This window comes from Polypterus senegalus, chromosome 4 (genome assembly GCF_016835505.1).
Source record: "Polypterus senegalus isolate Bchr_013 chromosome 4, ASM1683550v1, whole genome shotgun sequence".
NCBI classification, from domain to species: Eukaryota; Metazoa; Chordata; class Cladistia; order Polypteriformes; family Polypteridae; genus Polypterus; species Polypterus senegalus.
In genome coordinates, this window is record NC_053157.1 from 12,072,117 (window position 1) to 12,097,564 (window position 25,448).

Here is a 25,448-nt window from a genome sequence, read left to right on the forward strand (position 1 = left end):
TAACTGAGCTAATCATATTGACCATGGTTTTCTCTTTTCCTTGCAGCTGTAAATTAAGCTTATTCAACATGTTGGTCAGATCGGGATGTATTCTGTATGTTTAATGACAAAGAGAAACTCCTTTTTCTCTGGCCAGGGGTCTTGAAATCTCATCAGGAATTCCTCCCTAGCCATCTGCCTCAACAAAGGCATCTTTTATCATCTCTCCATCTTGGAAGGACTTCTTATGCTTAATGATCGAGTGACTCACCCGGAGCGATGCTTCAGTGTGTCTGCCTTTGCTTCTGAATTCAACCGAGTGAAAAATGATGACTGTCTGATTAACTGCAATTTTAGTTCCCTCTCCTCATTTCTCTTTCTCAGATTGCTTTTCGGAAGGAAGTCAGTTTCATAGTTTTTATGAACAGTCTGAAAGTGCTTTTCAACATTTGCCTTCTTTGAAATAGCAATGATAGATTGACAGATCAGACAAACGCACTTCGATTGTGACATTGTGAGAAAAGAAATCCTCTTCCAATTCCACATCCAGTCCATGACCAACAATTTTTTTTTAAATCCCTTCTTTAGTTGATATAAATTTGAAGGCTAACTAGATCACTTAGATAGCCGGAGTTTTGCAGTTGCTCGCACATTTGATCGTGCGTGTGGGATGACCAGTGTGTTAGAAGAAAAGAGATCTCAGACTGGCCACCCTGTATGTCAATCAAGTGGCAAATGCCATAGGGAGGATATATGATAGACTAACATTAAAAAAAATTTTTTTTGAATGCAACGTGATCTACCTGCACTACCTTTCCGATCTACCCGTCAATTTCAATCGACGTATTGAGCACCCCTGCCCTAAAGCATGCAAGTGCACATCAATTGAGGTGGTTCGGGCATCTCATACGAATGCCTCCTGGAAGACTGCCTGTTTTACGGGCATGACCAGCTGGCAGGAGACTCCAGGGAAGACCCAGGGCTTGCTGGGAGGATTATACAGTATTTCCCAGATTGCCAGGGAGCGCCTTGGGATTCCACAGTATGAGTTGGCAATTGTGGCTAGAGAAAAGGACATTTGTGCCTTTACAGCGAAAACTGTTGCCCGCGTGAGATGTGTAAAATGAATGTATGAATGAATGAAGGTGGGTGGAAAACAAGAGTAACTGGTGGAAAAGCAACATTATCAAGGTGAGAATGTGCAAACTTCAAAATAATAGACCCAAGGCTAGAATTCAAACCCAGGGATCTGGAGCTCTGAGGAAGCAGTATTAAATACAACATCACTTTGTGCTTCTAGTGGAATATTATTTATACATTAAAATACATTTTATTGTTAAAAATGTTTAATATTGCTACACTAAAGTTTAAAATACCAGCATTACTGTGGGAGATACCCCTCCTATGTTTTAGCCATACAGTCTCTTTTAGCCCTTGCCAGTGCTAATGTCAATAACTCTTAACTATATTTTCATCCGCTGCTTTAAATAATTTTAATTTCTACTTCAAAATTCAAGCTTTTCAAATCCACTAAAATGTATTTAAATCCCATCATTTTCCAGTCTGATTAACACTGTTAAAATGTTGGCATCACATTTTTACAAAAATGTTTTGAATTTTTTTTTTAAAGACACAGGTGTGCTTCTTTCCAGCAGAAGCAGATCATAACTTCTTTAACAGTTCCTTTCAAGCTTAAAGATGGGAGGAGCTATCATGTTGTCCTCCAAGAAGGAAATAAAAAGCAGACCATAACAGTTACAACCTGACAGGTCTCCTGGTTTCAAATAACTCCTACATTATTATTATTTTTTTACAGTGTCTATAAATAAAGTATTCACCTCTTTGGAAGTTTATACATTTTACTGGCATACAACTCTGAATGACAGGTCAGGTTAGGTTAGGTTAGGTTAGGTTGGGGAGCATGCACTGGCACAGCATGTTACCACACCCACTACACAATGAAACAGCTTAGGGTCCCAGTTGACAACATGTAGTCCAGTCCCACCCTAAGGAAATGACCATCTATCTACTGCAGCCAGGTGTTATGAGGGCCTTCCCTTGGCCTGGTCCAGCCATTTGAGTGCTTAACAATGAGGATCCTGTGAAATAGATCACCCTCTGGGAATTACGCAATATGGCCATAGTGCCATAAATGACACTCCCTCACAATGCAGGTAAGTGTACCTCATTCGGGACTCAGTGAGCAACCACTTATTTGACACAAAGTCAAACAAGCAGTACCCAAGGATTCTCCGAAGAGAAGAGGCCAGTCTTCAACCCAGGTTACCGCATAGAATCCATGTCTTGCAGCCATATAGCAAAACAGGAAGCACAAGGACTCTTACGACATGGACTTTTGTCTGTTTGCAAAGATATTGGGAGTGCCACACACTCCTTTCCAGCGACCTCATAACCCACCATGCTCTCCCAATCCATCTACTGACTTCACAGGAAGAGTCACCAGAGGCATGAATGTCACTGTCGAGGTAAGTATACCACTCAACACGGCTGACATTCTCTCCGTGAACTGACACACTGCTGATGGCTTTGCCCAAGAGGTCATTATAGGCCTGGATGACAGTGAAATTAATTTGGTTAAATTGACATTTCAATTGACTGTAGTATAAATACCCCCGTATGTGGATAAGCCAAAATGTGATGAGTAAGTATTCTGGCTTCTTTTTCCCTCTCTGGTCCCTAGCTGGTGACTGGAGGAGGCGGTTGGCCATGCAACCAGTACATTGCTGTGGGTGCCGCAGAATTTTGGACTTGCTTCTTTATGCTTTTCGGTCCATGGTGAAAGTCCTGGCCTTGTTTAGGTCCAGTCATCACATTTTCAGATCTTTCCCTACTTGTTTGGTCCACATTTCCTTGGGTGCAGTCCATTGTATCCTCCATTTGGTAGGTTGGTGTCTCCAGAGGAGTCTGTGTGGTAGCCTGTTTACGCTCATTCTGCACACGTCGCCTAAGCCATTGCTGCTGGATTTGTTCGTTGAATGTTGATTGCTGTTAACATCTTGCCCATGTGGTTTTGTTGGTGATGCGATCATGAAATAAGTCTCCTAGGATCTGTCACAGGCATTGCATTTGGAACACCTTGAGTTTATTCAGATCCAGTTTGAGCAAGGTTCATGTTTCTGATCCATAATGGAGGATTGGCAAGATAAGCATCTGGAAGAGGCAAAGTTTGGTCTTCATGGAGATATTGGTTCCCTTCCACAGACATCATTTCAGGCAGGCAAATGTTGCAACCACCTGTCCGATTCTGTTATGGACCTCCGCTGTGGATGACACTTTCTTCTCCTGGACCTGCAGCCCTAGGTATTTGAAGTATGCAACTGCTCAATCTGGATATCCTTGAGGAGGACAATGGCCTGCAATCTATCCATTGTCAGTACGACTAGGCATACATATATCATAGAGTATGTTCGTTGCCTCGGCATCATCTGCGAAAAAGGCACTATCTTTGGCAAGCATGAGGTCAGTCATGAAGTGCTTCTCGTCATACTGCACTCCACATGTCTGTCCTGGAATGTTTTTCTCATGAAGTATTCTGGCCTAACCTACGCAATGCAGACTAAAGAACACTCCAAGCAACTACGTGAAAAGTACCAGTCAGGGGATAGCAATAATAAAATATCCAAGTCACTGATTATCACTTGAGGTTCAGGGAAATCATTAAGAAATGTAGAGAGTACGGCAAAACTGTTAATCTGCCCAGAGCAGGCTGTTCACAAGTTTTGATTGAATGTGTAAGAAGACAACCAGTGTGACAGGCCACCAAGGGAACTCTGAGAACTCTGAAGGAGTTACAAGCTAAAGTGGCTGAGATTGGAGAGACTGTATAGACATAAACTGCAACCGAATGCTTCACTATTCGCAAATTTATGGGAGAGTGGCAAAGAGCAAGCCACGGTTTAAACATAAAAAACAAAAGGCACACGACATTTCAGCTAGAGTTTGTCAGAAAGCACATGGGAGACACTGAAGTGAGTAGGAAGAAGGTCCTATGGTCTAATGAGATTTCTCTGGCTATCAGATTAAATGTCATGTTTGGGTGAGCCAAACATTGTACATTAATAGAAACACATCATTCCAACAGTGAAGCATCAGGTCGTGGGGATGCTTCTCTGCAGCAGGCCCTTCAAGGGGAAAACGAATGAATAAAAATTACAGAGGAAAATATGATGGAGCCTGCAAGAAACCTGCGTTTTGAGAGAAGATGTGTTTTTTTAGTAAGACAACAACCCCAAGCATAACGTCAGATCTACACAGGAATGGTTGAAAAACAAAAATGTTAATGTCGTGAAGAGGTCAAAAAGTCAGAGTCCCGCTTTCAATTTAATTGAGAATTAGTGGCTGGGCTTGAAAAAAGCTGTTTATTCACGATCGCCAGGCAATCAGACAGAACGCAAGCAGGTTTGCAAAGAAGAAATGGTAGCGTCCAGAAGTGCAAATCTGATACAGAGACCTGTACACACAGACTTAAGGCTGTCATGGCTGCCAAAGGAGCATCTACTAAATACTGACTTGGAGGGGGCAAATACTTTGCATTTAATTATTTTATGTTTTGTATTTGTGTTCGTAATTAATTTAGACCATTTTGCAGAGATTGGTTTTCACTTTATTATTAAAGATTCTTTTGATGTTGACCAGTGTCAAATAAGATAAATTAATTCCACTATGATTTACTGTTGTATAATTAACAAAATGTGAAACTACCAAGGGTATAAACACTTTTTAATAGGCACTGTATATTTAAAAGAAAATGATACATTTGGCTATTTTGCAAAACACAAACAATAGAAAACAACTTAATTTTGAATGACTAATAATTTGAAAAATAACCATGCTGGCATTTGACGATACCATGCGGGAGCAGCTTGAGTTTTACACAGCAAGCAATATGATGGATTTTGACACTGCACGGGTTTCTATGTAGAGGGTAGAAAGATAGAAACTTAGGTTTTCAACAATTTACCATAAGCTGTTATACAAGTTACAGTTATTTAGGTTATTGACAAAGACCATGATATGTATTATAATGTATCTACCTGTCAAAAAGGATAAACTTCCTCTTTAAAGTCAGGCATTACAAAATATGGATTTTAGAAATATGGATTCTTACATTTTAGATCCCCTAGCTAACAATGGAAAATGTAAACACACTGTATCAACATAAGCTATGAGTAATGATTAATGCCTGGTGTTTCACAGAATGTTAATTGGATTTTTTGATTCTTACTGAAATGCTTCAGTGTTTTTTGATTTTCAAGTTCCTACTTGGTTTCATTAAAATCTTTGTGTGACAGAAACTGGTAGATTACCCAGGGCTCATTCATGGATCAATAGTTCTTATCATTTTCCATTGTTAGGGTTATTGATGTGTGCATTGCATGTATAAAATTAAAGCAACTGATTCTAATTAACAATTTCACAATTATAGTACTTTTTTTATTTTCAGTTTCAAAATTCAGATTCTCATTAATGTACTGAAGAAATAAATAATACATTACCAATATGAAGCAACAACAGAGGCAAAAATCTTACCTTATACAGTATAAAGCTTGACAACCATATACTTCTTACCACTACCTGGATTAATTGAATTATCTTTATCACTAAATACTTTTGTTCCAAACTGCTCCACTAAAGCACAAAAGAGATCAGATAAATAAACCTGTAGTAATGTCCTGTGACTGCATTCAAAACTCCAATAAGGCATAATACACAGGCTCAAGTGTACAGTTACAACAAAAACTAGAAAGTTGTAAATAGATGTAACAGAGCCTTATGCCATTCCAGTCTTTACAGACTCTCTTTAACCTTTTTAGATCATCTTTCTTCAGCTACTTACAATTCTGGTCAATGCTCAGGAAATGTGGCATCCCTCTGTCTGATGCTCCTCCTTTCCACCCTCTTTACTCTCCTTTGAGAGAATGATTCTGGACTACAAGAGTCCTCTTGTGGTAGACCACTTGGATCCACCACAGTTTGCCTAATGGATGAAGACTGGAGTGGAGGATGCGATTATCTATTTGCTCCACAAGGCCGGACAAAGCTGGCAGCACCGGGAGGATTATGTTTATTTTATTTCTCCAGTGTCTTTAACCTATCCACCCATCCGTGTTAAGGGATAAGACAAGAGATATGCAGGTAAATAAGCCTGTGGTGTCCTGGATAAATGGACTGTCATTCAGGTAGACAACAGTTTAAGAGGCTCAAGGACAGTGAGGAACACGGGAGCATCACAAGGAACAGTGCTGTGTCCTATTCTCTTCATTCTATACACCTCAAACTGTAAATTTAACACTAGGTCATGTCACCTGCAGAAATTCTCAGATGATTCTTCACTTATGAGGTGTATTGATAAGGGGGATAAGACAGCAAAGAAGAGTCAGGGTGAAAACTTTGTAAAAAGAATTGTCTGCACCATAACGTCAGCAAACCAAGGAACTGCTTAATGACTTTCACCATACCAAAGGGCCTCTATGTCTGGTCACTTTTCAGGGAGTGGATGTAGAGGTGGTGCACTTCTACAAGTACTTGGGGATCCACATTAATGACAGGTTGGACTGGTCTCAGAACACACAGGAACTACAGTATATAAGAAAGGGCAGAGAAGGCCATTTTTCCTTGGGAGACAGCGTTCGTTTAATGTGAGAAATGACATCCTCCAACTCTGTGATGGCCAGTGCAATTTTCTATGCTGTAGCGTGCTGGGCTGGTAACTTCAAGTGAGGACAAACAAATTAAAAAGGCAGGCTCAGTTATGGGACGCACTCTAGACTCCCTGGAGGTAGAAGCAAAGGAGAGAATTAAAACAAAACTGAGTGCCATTATGAACAATGCTGCACATCCTCTCTCTGACACACCAAACACTGGGGACTTACAGCTAACAAATTATTTAGCAAAAGTGTCAAGAAGCGCTACTGGGGCACCTTTACACCAAAACCAATATGGCTGTAAAATACCTCACTTGGATTGGGACTGCCAAGTCAGGTGTTTTTTTGCCTTTAAGTCATCTGGTGTGTGTTCAGACCAAAGTGTTTGTGTCGGATTTATTTATTTTTCTATCTATCTATCTATTTATTTATTTATTTATTTATTTATTTATTTATCTAAACAGCTTCTGTAATAAGCCAAATTCCCCCCTTGGGGACAAAGTTCTTTTATTCTCTATCTATTAAGTTCCGTTTTAAGCCAAGAAAAAGCACATCTCCCTCTAATTTCACTCTAGCACAATGACCTCGCTCCATTTTCCTAGCACAATATATTCAGGAACACTCAGGTTTGCTCCAGGAATCCCAACTGTCAGTGCACACAAGTTAAAATATTTCATAGACTTTACCCCACGCTTCGAAAACATGTTTTAATGGGCATCTCCTCTGATCCATTTTGCCATCTTTGTTCACCTGGTGGGCGGCACGGTGGCGCAGTGTTAGCGCTGCAGCCTTGCAGTAAGGAGACCCGGGTTTGCTTCCCGGGTCCTCATTGTGTGGAGTTTGCATGTGTCTGTGTTGGTTTCCTCCCACAGTCCAAAGGCATGCAGGTTAGGTGCATTGGTGATCCTAAATTGTCCTTAGTGTGCACTTGGTGTGTGTGTGTGCCATGGGGTGGGCTGGCACCCTGCCCAGGAATTGTTTCTGCCTTACGTCCTTGTGTTGGCTGGGATTGGGTCAAGCAGACCCCCATGGCCCTGTAGTTATGATTTAGTGGGTTGAATAATGGATGGAAGTTCACCTGGTTTGCATGTCACTGCCACTCCCAACACAAATCTTCCCCTCAAGCTTTCTCACTGGACACAATTCTGTTTGTTTGTTAGCTGTTGCTACGCTCGTGCCCCAGACTCTTCTTTTACTAGACCTCTCGATGCTCAATCACTTCTCACTTTTTGTCTTGTCTTGCTACTTTAGCAGACAAACTATTTGACACGATACACTGTCTTAAGCCAGTGCCTGCTAGTAGTTCATAGCTGGACAGCGCTCAAGATGCCCCAAAACACAAATAAAAAGCACAATGCATTTTGAAACCAAAGTCACCGATGTTTATTGCAGGAAGAATCATCCATCTATCCATTATCTAACCTGCTATATCCTAATTACAGGGTCACGTTGGTGGTGTCATGAAGGGGTAAGCAATCCATAAACATAATATGCAACAGTCAAGTAAAACAAAATAAGTCGTATCCAACAAAAAAGGACAAATTCAACAAAAAACTGAAAACTTTCAGGCAAGGGCTCATAAAATGCACATAGTCTAAAGCTGCCAAAAAAAAAGATAATGGTAGAAAGGAAACGGTCGGATAACTGGTCTAATGGCTCTGTAGCAGCCAACCCTATCTCTCATCCCAGTGCTGAAGCTCTCCCAAAATCTAGGAGAAACCCTGGCTTAAAACAGTTCAAAAATACCTTTAAGATAGCCAGTAGCATGGGGGGAAAAAAAACTTTGCAATACGCACAATAGTGACACCTATCCTCACCACTGACTAGCCGAACTAAGCATTTCCTACACACTTGCCTAAAGGCAATGGACTCATACCATTCTGCAGGGGGTTGGGGGTTTGGGGGAATCCACCCCCTTATCCTCACTTTATTCCTACAAATCCCCGGGGATTATTTCTAAATTCTTATTATACAACAAAACCTAAAATCCACGAACAAGTAACATAAAACTTCTACCATCCCAGCACTGCGACTCCTTTCCCCCTTTCCTGTTTCTTTACTCTTCGCTGTTGCGAAATGAACATGCATGCATGCGAGTGGATGAGTCGACATGTGAAATATGTGTCACAAACTACCTGGAATTTTTTTCATGGATGTTTTTCATTTTGTTTGCTGCAGTCCAGTGTTAGTCTCAATAGATGCCCATTCTATCAGAAAGTCCTCCATGAAAGAATGAGAACAAAATGTGTCCTTAATCATCACTATTAGAGTTGGTAGCTGAAACTCAACAGATGGTTTTTTTTTTCCAGCAAATTTCCTGAGTTCTCTAGTGACCTTGTTCACTGAATTTTTTCCCTGAAAATTTTCTGAGCAGTTGGCTTAGACAAACCTTTTTCTTTCCTAGCACCCCATGATGTGTCATAACAGAGTTATACCAGCCATGTTCGATGGGGATATCACTACCCGATTAGTACTTCATCAAAATGTGCATTCTGGGTGCATTTAAAATAAAAAAACCTTGCAATATCTTCATTTTGGTGGTATATTATTATACTTTGTTGTTCTGGATAGATTCCTTATACAGGCTGAGCCAAACTGACGTACCCCATTTCTCAACGTCATTGCACAAGGTAGAGGTAGCCAAGTGGGTTGGGGTGAGGTTCCTTTGATAGGCGATCCCTTGTAGTTTTCAGCTGGCAACATGCCTTGGTCCGTTGTGCACTGTGCTTTCGCTGTCAAAATGTTCTTCAAAAACAACAAATCCATCATCACTTACGTAACGCGCCTTCTGAACGCACTTCAGCATTCCTCCTAACGGTGACGTCCCAAATCGGAAAACAATTCTTCAGTGCATGGTTAAATTTATACAGACTGGTACAACATTGAACAGAGAATCTCCAGGCCATCCTCGGACTTTACAAGCACCTGAAAACATCCAAGGGTATCAATTTTGCCGTCTTCTAGACTTTCAGTGCGCAAACCTGCTTCTACATGTGCATTTCCAACACGTCTTAGAATGGGATTTTGCATGAGGACCTTAATTTCCATCCATACACAATGATGGTAGTGCAGGAACTCACTGAGAGAGACTTGGAGGGCCGGAGAGAGCTGTGCGCGAATATTCTGCAAACCATTCATCGAGATACCATCATCATGTGCAGCGATGAGGCACATTTCTATTTGAATGATTGCGTAAATAAGCACAACTTTCACTACTGGGATGAAACCAACCCTCGTGAACTTCATCAGAGACCCCTGCACAGTGAGCGTGCTACAGTTTGGTGCGCTGTTGCACAATTTGGCATTGTAGGCCCCTACTTTTTTCGATGGGGGGAGCAATAGTCACCGTCACTTGAAAACGTTACATTGAAATGCTAGAGAACTTTTTGTGGCCCCAACTGGAAGAAATGGATGTGGTAAATGCCTGGTTTCAACAGGATGGAGCAACAGCTTATATGGCGCGGAGATCCACGCAAGTTTTGCGGGAGATGTTTGAGGGGAAGCTGATCTCCCTGCATGGCGATTCACGTTCCCCTGATCTCGCTCCGTGTGATTTCTTCTTGTTGGGCGATCTCAAGTTGAAGGTATACCCAAAACAACCTCAAAACCTTGAAGCCCTCAAGGACGGTATTTGTCACGAAATCACCACTATTCCCCTTGAAATGGCCGAACAAGTCATGCGAGTGTTCAGAAATCATCTCGAAGATTGTATTGCTAATGATGAAGACATCGTTTTTAAAACAGTGAAAAAAATCGATTTTGTATACCCGTTCTTGTGTCGTAATGACATTTATTTTATCTTGTAGCATTATTGTAGAATAAATGTTTGAAATGTGGTACTTCTTTTTAGCTCACCCTGTACATTGTGTCTTCACTGATGGGTTAAGCATATTATGCTCCTAGTTATGCAATGCAGATCAAGTAGTAGAGGGACAGCCCCCTCGAGTATATGACACTGACCCTTTGAATCATAGGATCTGTGGGTGTTAGCTGTTTCACAGTGAGAGGAGCTCTGGGTACTTAGAGAGAGAGATAAAGGACAGAGTATTGTGCATGAGGAGTATAATTTTATCTCAGGGAGGCACAATGGTGCAGTTGTTAGCACTGCTACCTCACTGCTCAGATGACATGTTTGGCTACACTGTCCATAGTTGGTAGACTCTTCCCCTAGCCCTGAGGGACACTTACAAAATCACTGCACCATTATAATCCACTCAAAAATAGCTTAGATTCTCCTTCCTTATTGACTTCAATGCATTTCTCCAAAATTCTCAAACATTTCCACATTTTCACCGGTGGGGATCGCTCATCACTAAAAAACTCATGGGCTAAGAACCCTATGAAAAAAATGCCATTTTTGGGTGAAGTGTTCCTTTAAGTTGTGCAAAGATAACAAGATAACAAAGAGAGAGAGAGCGAGAGCGACGGGCACTGAGCAGGGTCCTGTCAATCATGGAGAATCCACTGCATCCACTGAACAGGATCATCTCCAGACAGAGGAGCAGCTTCAGAGACAGACTGCTGTCACCGTCCTGCTCCACTGACAGACTGAGGAGACCACACACTATGTGACTCTTCAATTACACCCAGGGGGGTAAACGTTAACATTATACAAAGTTATTGTCTGTTTTACCTGCATTTTTATCACTCTTTAATTTAATATTGTTTTTTTATCAGTATGCTGCTGCTGGAGTATACGTATAAATTTCCCCTTGGGATTAATAAAGTATCTATCTATCTATCTATCTATCTATCTATCTAAGATTATTAGATAAAATGATGCTGACATATATCATTTTTAAATTTAAAGTAAATGCATATTTGAGATCAACTGATCACCAAACAATTCATTGTGTATATTTGCCTGCTGGTGAATTTCCTATATACAAGGTGGAGTCAAGCTAAAGTTAGAAAATGGGCTTTATTAGAAAATGGAATGAACTTTAACAAAACTGATCATGTTATTTTTCAATGTCGCCTCCACCCTTCTCAATGCATTTGTGCCATCTGCCTGGAAATGCCTGGATTGCAGCAGAATAAAAGATTTTGTCTCGTTCTCGCAACCACTTGTGCCCCCGGGTTATTGTCGAACACATCCATGCCAAAGGGTACAACAGTCACTAGTTTAAGTTACTGTGACTTGCTGGAGACCAATGTGAAGCCTGCTATTCGATCCAAGTGCTGGGGACTGTTATGTCAATGAGTCCTTTTGCTGAACGACAATCACAAACACACTGCTAGGAACACCAAGGCTTGTCTGGAGAAACTGAAGTTTGAGGTATGGCCACATCCTCCTTATTCGCCAGATTTGGCATCGTGTGATTTCCACCTTTTTGGACCACTAAAAACATCTGGGTGGTCGTCAATTCAAGACAGATGACAATGTGAAGAAAATGGTGGACGAGTGGTGGCAAGGACAAGACCAAACCTTTTATTCTACTGGAATCCAGGCACATCCAGGCAGGTGGTGCAAGTGTACTGAGAAGGATGGAGACAACATTGAGAAGTTGACATTACCAGCTTTGTTAAAGTTCTTTCCATTTTCTAATAAATCCCATTTTCTAACTTTAGCTTGATTCCCGCTCATACAGTATAAGAAAGATAATCGGTGAGGCTGTAACTTTCTAAGTACTCCGATGCAGGAACTTCTTTAACTCTTTATGCTGGAGACCAACACTTGTATATACAATTAGGGTACACTAGGTGCTGTTAATGTTTTAATGTAACACAAATCAGCCATTCTTTAGATGTATTTTTTCTTTGTTTCTTTTTTTTTTTTTTTTACAGGATTTTTATTCTTTACTTCAGTGTGAGTATGAGCTTTACACTAATGCCAGTGCTCATTCTTACAGAATGTTATCTTCAAACCTACAATCTCTAGAAGTATATGCACTAATGAAAGAAGTAAAGCCACTGATTTATAAAACCAGTTAAAGCACTCAACTTATTACATAAAATCTAGTAAAAATGTATTTTAAACTCACTCTTCACTAACACTATTTACTGTTTTAGCTCTCAATCTGATTCCTTAATCAACTGGTAAATCTGGACGCTACAAGCAGCTCTCAATTGCAGTCACATTTATTTGCTTAGCAGATGCTTTTATCCAAAGCAATTCATGACCATTAAGTATAAAAGCTTCCCAGTACAAAGGTATATTGTCATTTTGTAGCTATCCTTGCATTTAGAGCCTTACAACAATATATTGTATGCATACCACTTATGTGCCAAGTTCCTTAAGGTCTGTCAAGTTCCTTGTTGTTTTTTTTCCTATTTAATCCCTTTATTTTAACAAGATTGTATTTTTTATTACACTTTTGCATGGTGGCTTCTGCTCATTTTTTTGCCTGTTTGTAACCAAACCCTCACCTGTTCCTTCCTTTACGTGTGCTTTGCTGCATACAGCTTGCAGACATTTCCTCAACTCAGCCATGTCTCCCCATTCCTTGATAGATTAACATTTGTAAACCTGCTCTTTAAAACTACTGACAGCTGCTTAAGTGCTCATGAATGATTCCTTGTCTAAGAGAGAATTTAGTATTGAATACCAAAGCGAAACAGAAAAGCCATTGTAGGGAGTGCTGAGTGGGCAACATGTAATTCATTTGTTCTTTTTTTGGATTAAGTGGGTACTTTTACATGAATTTAAAATGTCAGATCAATGAGTGGAATTACTTTTCCTTGAAAATTCTGTCTTACCTGGAAAATCTCAGAACACAGTTAAAAAAAAATGATGGTAAATTAAATGGTTGTATGATTTTACTGTAAACACAGTTAACAAACATGGCCACTAACTTCTGTTGAAATATTTACTTTTGCCAGGTGGCATGAAAGGTGCTCTGCTGAGCAGTTCCTGTATTGGCATGATATTTGGTATAAAATCAACCTTAATGTGTAATCACTATCCTCTGCTACTGAACAATATACACATTAGGATACCGTAACAGTGTTTTAATATTTCAATAGTGGAGACACAACATTTACTCAGTTGCACGAACCCATCAGCAAGGAGTTATTACGGTTATTTGTATTAATTAGTTATTTAATCTTGAAAATGATTTGATCAATTAATTAATACCTTATTTACAATTTAAGCACTTCACAAGATGCTCCAAAAACCACACAATAACACAAGTGAGCACTCAAATGAATGAATATAAGTGAAGAGCGATACAAATAAAAGATAGACAAAACAGTGAAGACAGCATCAGAATAATGAACAAAATGCTTTCTGTAAATATTATGGACAAGAAATTTCTGAAAGAAAGTGCATTCAATGAGAAATACTGTATATGAAAAACACATACAAACAATGGAAAGCAAAAAAACACATAAATGAATGTTGGGTGCAGCACCAATACAAAGCACACACCCTTGGAAGTTTTCACATTTTATTGTTCTACAACAGAGGTCTCCAACTCCACTCCTGGAGAGCTACTGTGGATGCAGGTTTTCATTCTAACCCTTTTCTTAATTAGTGACCAGATTTTGCTGCTAATTAACTCTTTGCCTTAATTTTAATTGATGCACAACTTAAGACTCAGGCCCCTTAATTATTTACTTTTTCCTTAATTAGCAAGCAAACAATATTAAGACACAAAATGTACTAAGACATAAACAACAACCTGCATTCATCAAGCAATAACTGAAAATAAAGAAAGGTGAAGGCATCAGTAATATTAATCTGTTCAGGTTCACAAAACATTTTGACAGCGCTCTTAAAAAGGAAAATCAACAGTTTTGGAAATGTCTGCCAGGGCAGAATGAGCGCCATGGAATTAAATTACGGGTTTAATTAACAATGAGAATTGGCTTCAAGTTAAGAAACTGAATGAAGATTGGAGTTTGAGGCCTCAACTTAGCTGGTCATCTGTTGGTTCACTTCACATCAAATGTATGTTTAGGTGCTGTTTAAGGAAAAATGTATTATTTCAGCAGTCAGAGTCTAAAGAAAAGTCAATTAAAATAAAGGGAAATAGTAATATTAGCAGCAAAAACTGGTCACTAATTAAGAAAAGAGTGAAAACTTGCAGCCACAGTAGCTCTCCAGGACTGTTCTACAACATTAAATCACAGTGGCTTTTATTTGGCTTTATAAAACTGATCACCCAAAAAAAAACAAAAACCTTTTAATGTGAAAAATGAAAACAGATCTCTGTAGAGTGGTCGCGCGGAGCCAGGTGTGATTCTCAAATGAGAATGGACATCTGGGGACAACCCGTTGAAAAGCAAGTAGCGAATGGCAGCGAAATCCTGCGCTACTAAGGCCACCTACAGGGCTTCTTTCTAAAATACCCACCCTCAGTTCTTTTAGTCCGTGCATTTTAAACTACCACCAAACCTGTGAATGAAACAGATTGTAACTTGCTTTTAATAGTGCTTGTAGTCCCTAAAATGATGATTGTCCAATCCCAAACACCAAGTAAAATAAAATCAAAAGAAGCACGTCGATGCTACATTATGCTAATTCTAGATTTTGGGTATGTAAGACTTTCCAACTACATTTGCTGCTCAGGGCAATTCACATGACTGAAAATTGCAGGGCTTGTCAAATTTAGCCAATGTGTACTGACCTTAATACTAAGGGTTAACAGGTATGGCAAGTTTAGATGCAATTTCAGCACTTTTTTCCATTTTGCTGTGGTACATAAAACACAAGGTATCAGACAGATAAGCTTTTCTTCTGGTGTTCCTTGTTCCTCGTAGCTGCATTATATGCTTCGTACTTCAGGATGAGCATTCATTGGGTGTTAGCTCTCATGCAAACAGAGCTTGCCCTTATCATGAAAGACAAAATCAAATAGCACAAGTTTCAGACTAGTTGGAGTGAGTCACCGGGGATGTCAGACTATGTGACTGACCCTCATGGTAGCATGCCTCTGACTGCTTACGGTTCACTAAGTTTATGTAAATAAAGACTAAGACTAAAAATTCACAGAAAAATGATCTAATGTGATATGGCCTTTAGCAGAACTAACTTAAAAGAGGCTGGAAGAAGACCTGCAGGCATTGCATCCCACTGTGATCAGAGCTTGACATCCCTGGTTTAGATGGTTGTAGAAACTGACAGGTGGATATATTATAAGGTTATGCTATAGGAGAGTGTTCGCACATTACAAACTGCAAGACACAGAAAAAAAATGAAGTAAAAGCTTTGGACTTATCTATCTGAATTTCTCACTGAATTTCTCAAGTTGGGCGGCACGGTGGCGCAGTGGTAGCACTGCTGCCTCGCAGTTAGGAGACCCGGGTTCGCTTCCCGGGTCCTCCCTGCGTGGAGTTTGCATGTTCTCCCCGTGTCTGTGTGGATTTCCTCCGGGCGCTCCGGTTTCCTCCCACAGTCCAAAGACATGCCAGTTAGGTGAATTGGCGATTCTAAATTGGCCTTGGTGTGTGGGTGTGTTTGTGTTTGTCCTGTGGTGGGTTGGCACCCTGCCCAGGATTGGTTCCTGCCTTGTGCCCTGTGTTGGCTGGGATTGGCTCCAACAGACCCCCGTGACCCTGTGTTCGGATTCAGCGGGTTGGAAAATGGATGGATGGATTGAATTTCTGAAGTTGTTTAATAATGCCTAGGTTTCATTTTCCTAGTCAAAGCTCTGCACAACATCGGGAAATGTGCCAGAAAAGAATCTATATATATAATTCACTAAGGGCATGCATGACAGTGAGCGCAAGCATGACAGAGCCACGCCCACCAACTCTATGACCATGGGATACGCTTGACAGAGCCCTGCCCGCCAACTCTAACCCTCCTACCGCGTCATGGGATATGCATGACAGAGCCACGCCCGCCAACTCTAACTCTCCTCCCATGTCCAACCTCAAAATCGGCCCCGCCCACACGCAGCTGACACGGCATTTCCTGCCAAGCATCTGCAGTATACTTACAAAATAAAGCAAACTCTACATGCAGCGAAAATTTACTTCTCCAGCTAGATTCCATGCTCAGAACCATCAAACCCTTCGCTAAATCATACAAACACATGCATGAAATCGCTCAGTCCAATCCAACAGCAGCTGTACGAATGCTTTTCAAGGAAAACCCTGGGCAAAATTTACGACGCTACAATGCCCCGACATGTCACACCAATGTTGCAGCGACTTTCGTCGGAGAAGATGGCGAACCGCCTGCCGAAAGGGACATTTGCATCTGTCCCATAGGCAACTCCTGTAGACAGATTTTCACACTCAATGTGAATTGCAATACTATGGTTTACCCACTTATATTCCCTTACGGAGACATTGGCTGGCACAAAGATTTACAACATGTTCCACATAAAAGAACCGCCAAGCAAAGAAGGCTTACTCAATGCCAATTTTATGCGTACAGATTAGCAATGAGGAATATATTTAGTATTTTGCACTCCAGCGGCGAACTATTCCAACAGTACATCGTAGATGCGTATGTTAAAACAGAGAGCGGGCATCTCAACTATCTCGGATTAGATCAACAAGATTTGCGCGTGGAACAATACAATGGACTGTCAGATGCACTGCAAGCGAACGCTTAAAATAAAAACGTATGTGTAGGCAAAATGATCATGTTACCGTCAATATTTCCAGGAAGTCCAAGATACATGTAACAAAACTAGCAAAATGCCATGGCCATAGCACGTAAATCCGGACAGCCTCATTTATTTATCACTTTCACATGTAATCCTGCTTGGCCGGAAATTCTACATGCACTGCCGGATACCCAAAAACCGGCGCACAGACCTGATATCCCACATGCTGTTTACTCTTCACAATAATTCTACCAACCAGTCTTCAGCCATGGTCAGTTGTACGTGACTTTTTCTAGGGTTAGATCTTTCGAATCATTATCTGTCGTCACCACCAAAACACCTATTCACACCTACGTCTTTCAAGAAGTATTTATTTCTTCTTGATTTCTGAATTCCTTTCTCACCGTTTTCTGTTCCTATTCTTATACCGCCGTATGCTACGGCAGGCTTCGGCTAGTGCAATAATAATTCATTACATTTATAGCTCTTTCTCATGCTAAAGTGCTTTACATAGACAGAGGGGAACCACTTCAACCACCACCAACTATTGTGTACCACCCACCTGAATGATGCAATGGCAACTATTACCGCAACAGAATACATATCAGCTATTAAGTGGTGAAGGGATGAGAGGGATAGCCAATTGGTCACAAGGGATGATTAGGGAGCCAGAATAGACGAAGCTGTGGTGGACATTTTCTGGGCCGGGACATTGGGATATGCCTTAATCTTTACGAAGGATGCCCAGGGATCTTTATGACCACAGAGAGTCAGGACCTGTTTTACATCTCATCTGAAGGACAATGCCATATTTACAGCACAGCATCTCCATCACTGCACTGGGGCACTGTGATACAAAGACTAAGTACCCCATGATGACCTCACTATCACCTCTTCCAGCAGAAACACAAACTTTTCCTAGATGGTTTCCTATGCAAGTATTGGCTAGGACCAAACATGCTTAGCTTCAGGTGGGTGACCTGTTTTGAAGTGCAAGTGGTATGCCAGCTGACTTTAAATAGTATAAATATGCAATAGTAAAAATCCATGTATATATTAAACCCTTTAAGAACAAACGAATCACACATACATGCATAGAGATATATCATAAGCACCCAGGCATAATCAACACTGGAATTCCTCTCTTATTAACCTCTGAGAAGACAATTTGGCAAACAAATGACAAATAAAATTTGTCTCACACACTGCCTGGAGGGCTTTTCACACAGGCCAGTCTAAATAATTTTCAGCGGCATTTAGTCGCTTATCAAAGCGTTTGCTGAATAAATCCAAATTTACTCCTAATGATTTGCTTGCAACAATGCCTTTGGCAGGCTATCATCTCCCATTCTCAACAGCCTGATAGTTAATGCACAGCAGACTGATTAATTTTAGATAGATGCAGAAGAAAGTCCATTATCTCCTTTCATGAACAGACTCAACTGACAAATGCAGCAATCACGCTCTGCCTGTGCCACATGAGGATCTGTGAAGCTCTGAGAAAAAAAAAATGCTACCCATTTTAAAATGAAAGGATTCATGAAAAGGGATTCCTCAAATTAATCCTTGTGTGACAATACTATAGTAAAGTGCCTACTTTGTTGAGTTTGGTTTTTAAAAGATGTTTCCTCAGAGACTACCGCCAGAGTTTTATCACCTGCCAACTTTGTATTCCTCAGTAGCTCCCATATGATTCACATTTCATTAATCCATTCTAATCATTACTGGTCTAGTTTTATATAAAGTGAGTTCAGAAAGTATTCAGAGTCCTGAACTTTCGTCACACTTTATTGTGTTGTAGATTTAATTTGAAATTGATATACTTGCCATTTCTGCCCATCAACCTATATTTAATAGCTCATAATTACAAAGTGAAGACATGTTTTCAAAAAGGCTTTCAAATTTACTAAAAAAATCAAAAACTGAAGTCTCTTATTCTTAGAAGTATTCAGATCCTTGTCTATTACTTTGTAGGAGCTCCTATGGCAGCAATTTAAGCTTTGACTTTTCTTAAGTATCTCTCTACAAGCTGTGCTGGAGTTGGGCAGTTAATCCCATTCTTTCGGTCAGATCCTCTCAAGTTCTGATAGAATGGATGGGATGTGTCTGTAAACGGTTATCTTCAGGTCTCTCCACGCATGGTCTATCAGATTTAAGTCAAGGATTTGGGTGGGCTACTCCAGGACAGCCAGAGACTTGTCCCAAAGTTACCCCAGCTTCATGTTGGACATCTGCTTTGGGACACTGTCATGATGAAGAGTGAACAGTTACCCCACTCTGAGGTGGTGTGCATTCTGCAGGAGGTTTTCTTCAAAGACCTCCATATATTTGGATTCATTCATTGTTCAAGCAGAATGTCATGTACTTTTTACTCAAGAGTGGCTTCTAACAACTCTAACATAAACATCTGATTGATCGAGTTCTGCTGAGATGGTCGTCCTTTCAACAGGTTCTCCTATCTCAGTAGAGGACTTCTGAAGCTCTATCAGAATGACCACTGGGTTCTTAGTCACCTCCCTTAAAAAGGCACTTCTGTCTGGTTGGACAACCAACTCTAGGAAGAGTTCAGATGGCCCCAAAGTTATTCCATTTCATAATTATTGAGCCCACTTTTCTACTGGGAACACTCAAAGGTTTACAAATGGTTTTATCCACTTGCTCCGATCTGTGCTTCACCATAATTTGATCATGAGGAGTCTATAGAGAGTTTCTTGGATTTTATGGGTTGGATTTTGTCCTGACATGCAGTGTGAATTGTTGGACCTTTATACCTTTATATATATGCCCTGAGTGTGGAAGGACCTGTGGAAAGTGTATTTGCAAGACCGTTTCTCCCCTGGACTGAGAGAGGGCAGCCCCCTTGGCTTGCAGCGGGGCCGTGGGTTTTGAGCATGGAAGCTCAATCCTGATGGGGGCAGCTATTTGGCAGCACTTCCGAACACACCTGGAAGTGCTGCCAGGAGAAGTTCGTTGGGCACCTGGAGTCCTTCTGGGTGCTATATAAAAGGTGCCAGTCATCACCACTCAACGGCCGGAGTCAAGAAGAAGTGGACAAAGCTCTTGAGGAGGAGTGGAGGCGGAAGGACTGGTGGCAAAAGGGACTGTGTTGTGCTCTTTGTCTTGTGTGCTGGACTGTCTTTTGTGTAAATAAACCCAGTTCTGTGCGGACTAAAACATGTTCCCTGCCTGTCTGTGTCGGGATTAGTGCGGCAATACATACCCAGGCTTTCACTATATATATATATATATATATATATATATATACTAATAAAAGGCAAAGCCCTCACTGACTGACTGACTCACTCATCACTAATTCTCCAAATTCCCGTGTAGGTAGAAGGCTGAAATTTGGCAGGCTCATTCCTTACAGCTTACTTACAAAAGTTAAGCAGGTTTCATTTTGAAATTCTACACGTAACGGTCATAACTGAATCCTACTTACGTACATACAGTATATACGGCCATAGCCTGCAGCTCGGTTGCCATGTGAGGCGGAGTTGCGTCCCCCATTACCACGCCTCCCATGCAGTTGGCTGCCTGCCTATATTGCGTCCCCCATACCCACGCCTCCCACGTAATTGAGTGCCTGCCCATATAAGGCTGTCCGTCAGCAGCAATCCAATAGACACGCTGCCGCTAAATATTCAAAAGGCAAATCAAAAAGTTAATACCGGGAATGCCTGTTAAACATCTTAGATTTATGAGTAGCGATTTGGGTGGTGAGATGTCTATCGAGGTGATCACTGTAATATTTATATGTCATTGAAAAGTATTATCAGGCATGCTTTAGGCACCTATGTCATCAGGAAGGCACCAGAAAAAGGGACCTCAAGGTTACTATTATGGAAGTTAATTTAGAGCACGAATGCCATGAATGTAAGGGCTGTAATAAATACAGTTCCTCTGCATACTTTAAAAGAAAGTCTCGACATCATTTCATTTTTCACAATTTGTGAAAACAAGACATGGTGTCAGAATAGAGGACAGTCATGGATTTTGTTGGAGTTCCCTCGCCACAAATTGACTGGGATTCTCTTAACCTGCGGGAGAATGGAAAAAGTTCCGACAGCACGTGGAGCTGATGTTTTCTGGCCCGCTAAAAGGCAAAGACGACAGTGAGAAATGCAGCTACCTGCTCCTGTGGACTGGAGAAGAGGGAAGAGACATTTTAACACATGGACTCTCACCCAGGAGGAAGCCAAGGTACTGACATCTTACTATGACCGTTTTGAGGCGTTTGTCATGCCTAAGACGAATACGATATTCGCAAGATACAAGTTTAATGAGAAGACGCAGGGTATAAACCTTTTTCTTCAGCGCTCTTTGGGAGCTCTTCCTTCTTTTCTACGTACTAAGGTCACAGTCAGTTCACGTGATTACGTAGGAGGCGTGATGATGTCACACGCAGATCCGCCTCCCACGGCCATCGAGCTAACGTCCATTACAGTATATGGAGAAAAATAGGTTCCAACTCCGCCTCACATGGCAACCGAGCTGCAGGCTATGGCCGTATATATGTACGTAAGTAGGATTCAGTTATGACCATTACGCGTAGAATTTCGAAATGAAACCTGCCCAACTTTTGTAAGTAAGCTGTAAGGAATGAGCCTGCCAAATGTCAGCCTTCTTCCTACACGGGAAGTTGGAGAATTAGTGATGAGTGAGTGAGTGAGTGAGTGAGAAAGTGCCACCCATTACAATATATACACACACACGCACACACACAGGTACACATGTGCTTTTCTAAACAAAGTCCAATCAATTCATTTTGCCACAGGTGGACCCCAGTTAAGTTCCTGACAAATCTAAAGGTGAACTAAATCAAACAAGATGACCTCAGTATAATTTAGAGTGGCACAGCAAAGGGTCTGAATACTTACATAAAAAAGTGATTTCTGCTTTTGATTAATAAGTTTGCAAAACTTTCTGAAAATTTCTTTCACTTTGTTGTTATGTGTTATTGAGTGCAGACAGATCAAAATGGCAAATATATCCATTTAAAATGAAATCTACAACATAATAAACATGTGCTGAAAGTGAAGGGCTTTAAATACTTTCTGAATCCACCATGGCACCCTCTGTGAAGATACATTTTTTTGTACCAAAAATTAATTCTGTCTACAAAAAGCATACCTTACAAAATTGGATTTTATGTTGGATAACTGGCCGGAGACAGAGTATACAGATAAGAGAACATGCTCCACATGATGTGAGGACATCAGCCGATTTCCTAAGGGTCTGTCCTCGCTGTGGTTATTTTTTTTTTAAATTTATATTAATGACATCGATTTTAATGTCTCTTGTAAACCACTGAAATTCACAGATGATGCTAAGATTGGAGGGATAGCAATTATGGAACGAGCAGAAAAAAATTACTTCAAAAAGACTAGGACTATCTTCAAGACTCGGCCACCATTTGTAAAATGCAGTTTAATGAAATAAAACAGAAAATGCTACATGTGGGTAAAAGAAATGATCACCTAAATACAAGACATATGATGCTGTTTTAGAGGAAGCAATCCTCTGAAAAGAATTTGTGGTTTATGTTTATGTTGATGTAATATTCTCAAAGTGCTGGAGAAATCGTCAGTGCAATCCTTCTTTAAAAAAATCAATTTGAAAATTGAATTTCAGATTAAAAGCTTATGTAAATAATATGCAACACTGTAAATATCTCCTTGAATTGAATAAGAGTGGAATAAAGCTGTTAAACATGGGGCTCAATAAAAGGTATTAATTATCTAATTATCAGACAAAAAACTGCAGAGGGGATAAGATGTACATCAGGGAAATGAGCTACAGATTTCCCAGATGTATACTAATTCTATTAGCATAATTTATAGTTACCACAAAGAGTTCAAACATTACATTCAGTTGATGTCTTTTATTTTCTTACATTTTTTATGTGATGCTTTGTTTTAAGAGCTTCACAGAGTCAAATTCCATGCACAGCCATAAAAGTACAATTGTCTATAACAAGTATTCACCCTGTTGGAAGTCTTCACATTTTACTGTTACACAACATTGGATCACAGTGGGTTTAATTTCACATTTTAACATTGATCAACATTAGAAATCAAAGTAAAAAAAGATATCTGAAAAGTGTTCCAAATTACTTACAAATATAAAAGATAATTGATTGCCTAAGCATTCAACCATTTCAAGTCAGTGTTTAGTAGATTCACTTTAAGGAGCCATGGCACCCTTTGAGTCTGTGTGCACAGGTTCTTTCCATCAGCTTTACACATCTTCACGCTGCCATTTTGTTCATTCTTTTTGGCAAACCGCTCAGGCTCTGCCAGGTTATATAAGGCCTCATGTATAAATGGTGTATATGCTCATTTCCAGGCTCACTTCGAGAGGTATAAAAACTAACTTTTGAGTAAAGCCACACACATTTTCACAGCAGTCTCACACCATGCATACGCGAGCTTTTGCAAACAGGGTGCACCCCATGTCGAAACAGTGCTACTGTTTCTGTGGACTCTTCATGATGCTGGCTGTATCAAATACACCAACATTAATTTTTGAAATGGCCAAACTATTCCAACTACCATAGCTGCTTTAGTGTTGTTAGAAGGACTTGGGCAACAGTTGTTGTCTGCACAGTCACTCCAATCTCATTCACTGTAGCTTGTTACTCCTTCAGAATTCTCACAGATATCTTGGTGGGACCCTCTCAAAAGCCGCCTTCATGCATGAACACTCAATTTTTGTGGATGGCGTGCTCAATGCAGATTTACAGCTGTGGTATATCTTGCCATTTTTTTAATGACTGATTAAACTGGATATTCACAGCTATGGAGATTTTCTTGTTGCCATTCCCTGATTTGAGCTTTTCACCAAGTTGCTTGGAGTGTTTTATTTTGCCTCCATTGTGTAGGTTAGGACATGATACTGGCTCACCACGAGCTGGACCTTCCACATACAAGTGTAGTCAGTCATTTTCCAACCTGCTATATCCTATATATATTATTATTGCATATTATTTACACAGAGTCACGGGGGTCTGCTGGAGCCAATCCCAGCCAGCACATGGCACAAGGCAGGAACAAATCCCAGGCAGGGTGCCAGCCCACTGCAGCATACAGGTGTATTTATACTAAAAACAACTGAAACTCATGACTCATGACAGGTGATCTCCATTGATGATGATGATGATGATAGATACTTTATTAATCCCAAGAGGAAATTCACATGCTCCAGCAGCATACTGATAAAAAACAATATTAAATTAAAGAGTGATAAAAATGCAGATATAACAGACAATAACTTTGTATGATGTTAACGTCTGAATCAATTCTGTGACTTTCAAAAGAATTTGGCTGCACCAGTGAAGATTTAGGTGTTAAACAGAGTGAATGCTAGTATGATTATTTTGTGTGTTGCATTTGTAATTGATTGAGCCCATTTTGCTTTTCACATTGACTTTAAAGTGTATTTTTGCATTGATATCGGTGTCCAAATAGCCAAATTACATCTACTGTTATTCAATGTTGTATAACAATAAAATGTAAAAACTTTCAGGGTCTGCACTTTTCATAGGCGCTGAAAGTACTTGTTAATTTCTGGATTCTTAAACAGTGTAATCTTAATCCTGAACAGTTTCATTTTGTTAAAATTATATCAGAGCCAATAATCATAATATAAATATCCAGCATAAAAAAAAAAAGTTGCTTACCCTAGTTTAAAATCAAAAGTGCGTGTCTCATTGTGCACAACTCCACCATTTACAAGAACATCGATTTGTCTCTGAATTTCAAAGTCTGTGGAAAACATTTTAGATATAATATGAAAAAGTAGGTAACCATGGCAAGCTTCATATAATTCACTTCAAGTGGATCAAATGCCTTTTGCATTTCAGTTCTAAAACAGAGATCAGTTTAAGTGTATACTGTACTTACTGAGACCATGAAACATAAACCAGCTTTCAGTGACTTTTTTTTAAACAAACATCATTCATATAATATAATACCACTGTAAGAGGTCTGATCAGCGAGGACGATGAGACGGCCTACAAGGAGGAGGTCAGATTCCTGGCAGAATGGTGTCAGGACAACAACCTCCTCCTCAATGTTAGCAAAACTAAGGAGATAATTGTGGATTTCCGCAAACAGGCAACAGAGCACAGCCCCATCTACATCGGAGGTGAGGCTTTGGAGCAGGTCAGCAGCTTTAGGTTCCTCGGAGTCACCCTCACTGATGACCTTAAATGGTCAAGTCACACTGCGGCACTAGTCAAGAAAGTCCAACTATGCTTCTAATTCCTCACGAGACTGAGTAAGGCTCGGATGTCCCC

General features: G+C 40.3%; 1 protein-coding gene across 2 annotated transcripts in view; it reads right to left on the minus strand.

Annotated features, from left to right (window-relative positions):
• The window catches only part of gatb (glutamyl-tRNA(Gln) amidotransferase, subunit B), a 212,138-nt gene that overhangs the window by 66,705 nt on the left and 119,985 nt on the right, over positions 1-25,448 (minus strand). For both annotated transcript variants that reach the window (XM_039750253.1, XM_039750254.1), the window contains exon 7: positions 24,831-24,915. In XM_039750253.1, the coding sequence (XP_039606187.1) occupies positions 24,831-24,915 (85 nt within the window). The remainder of the gene's footprint in view (positions 1-24,830; positions 24,916-25,448) is intronic.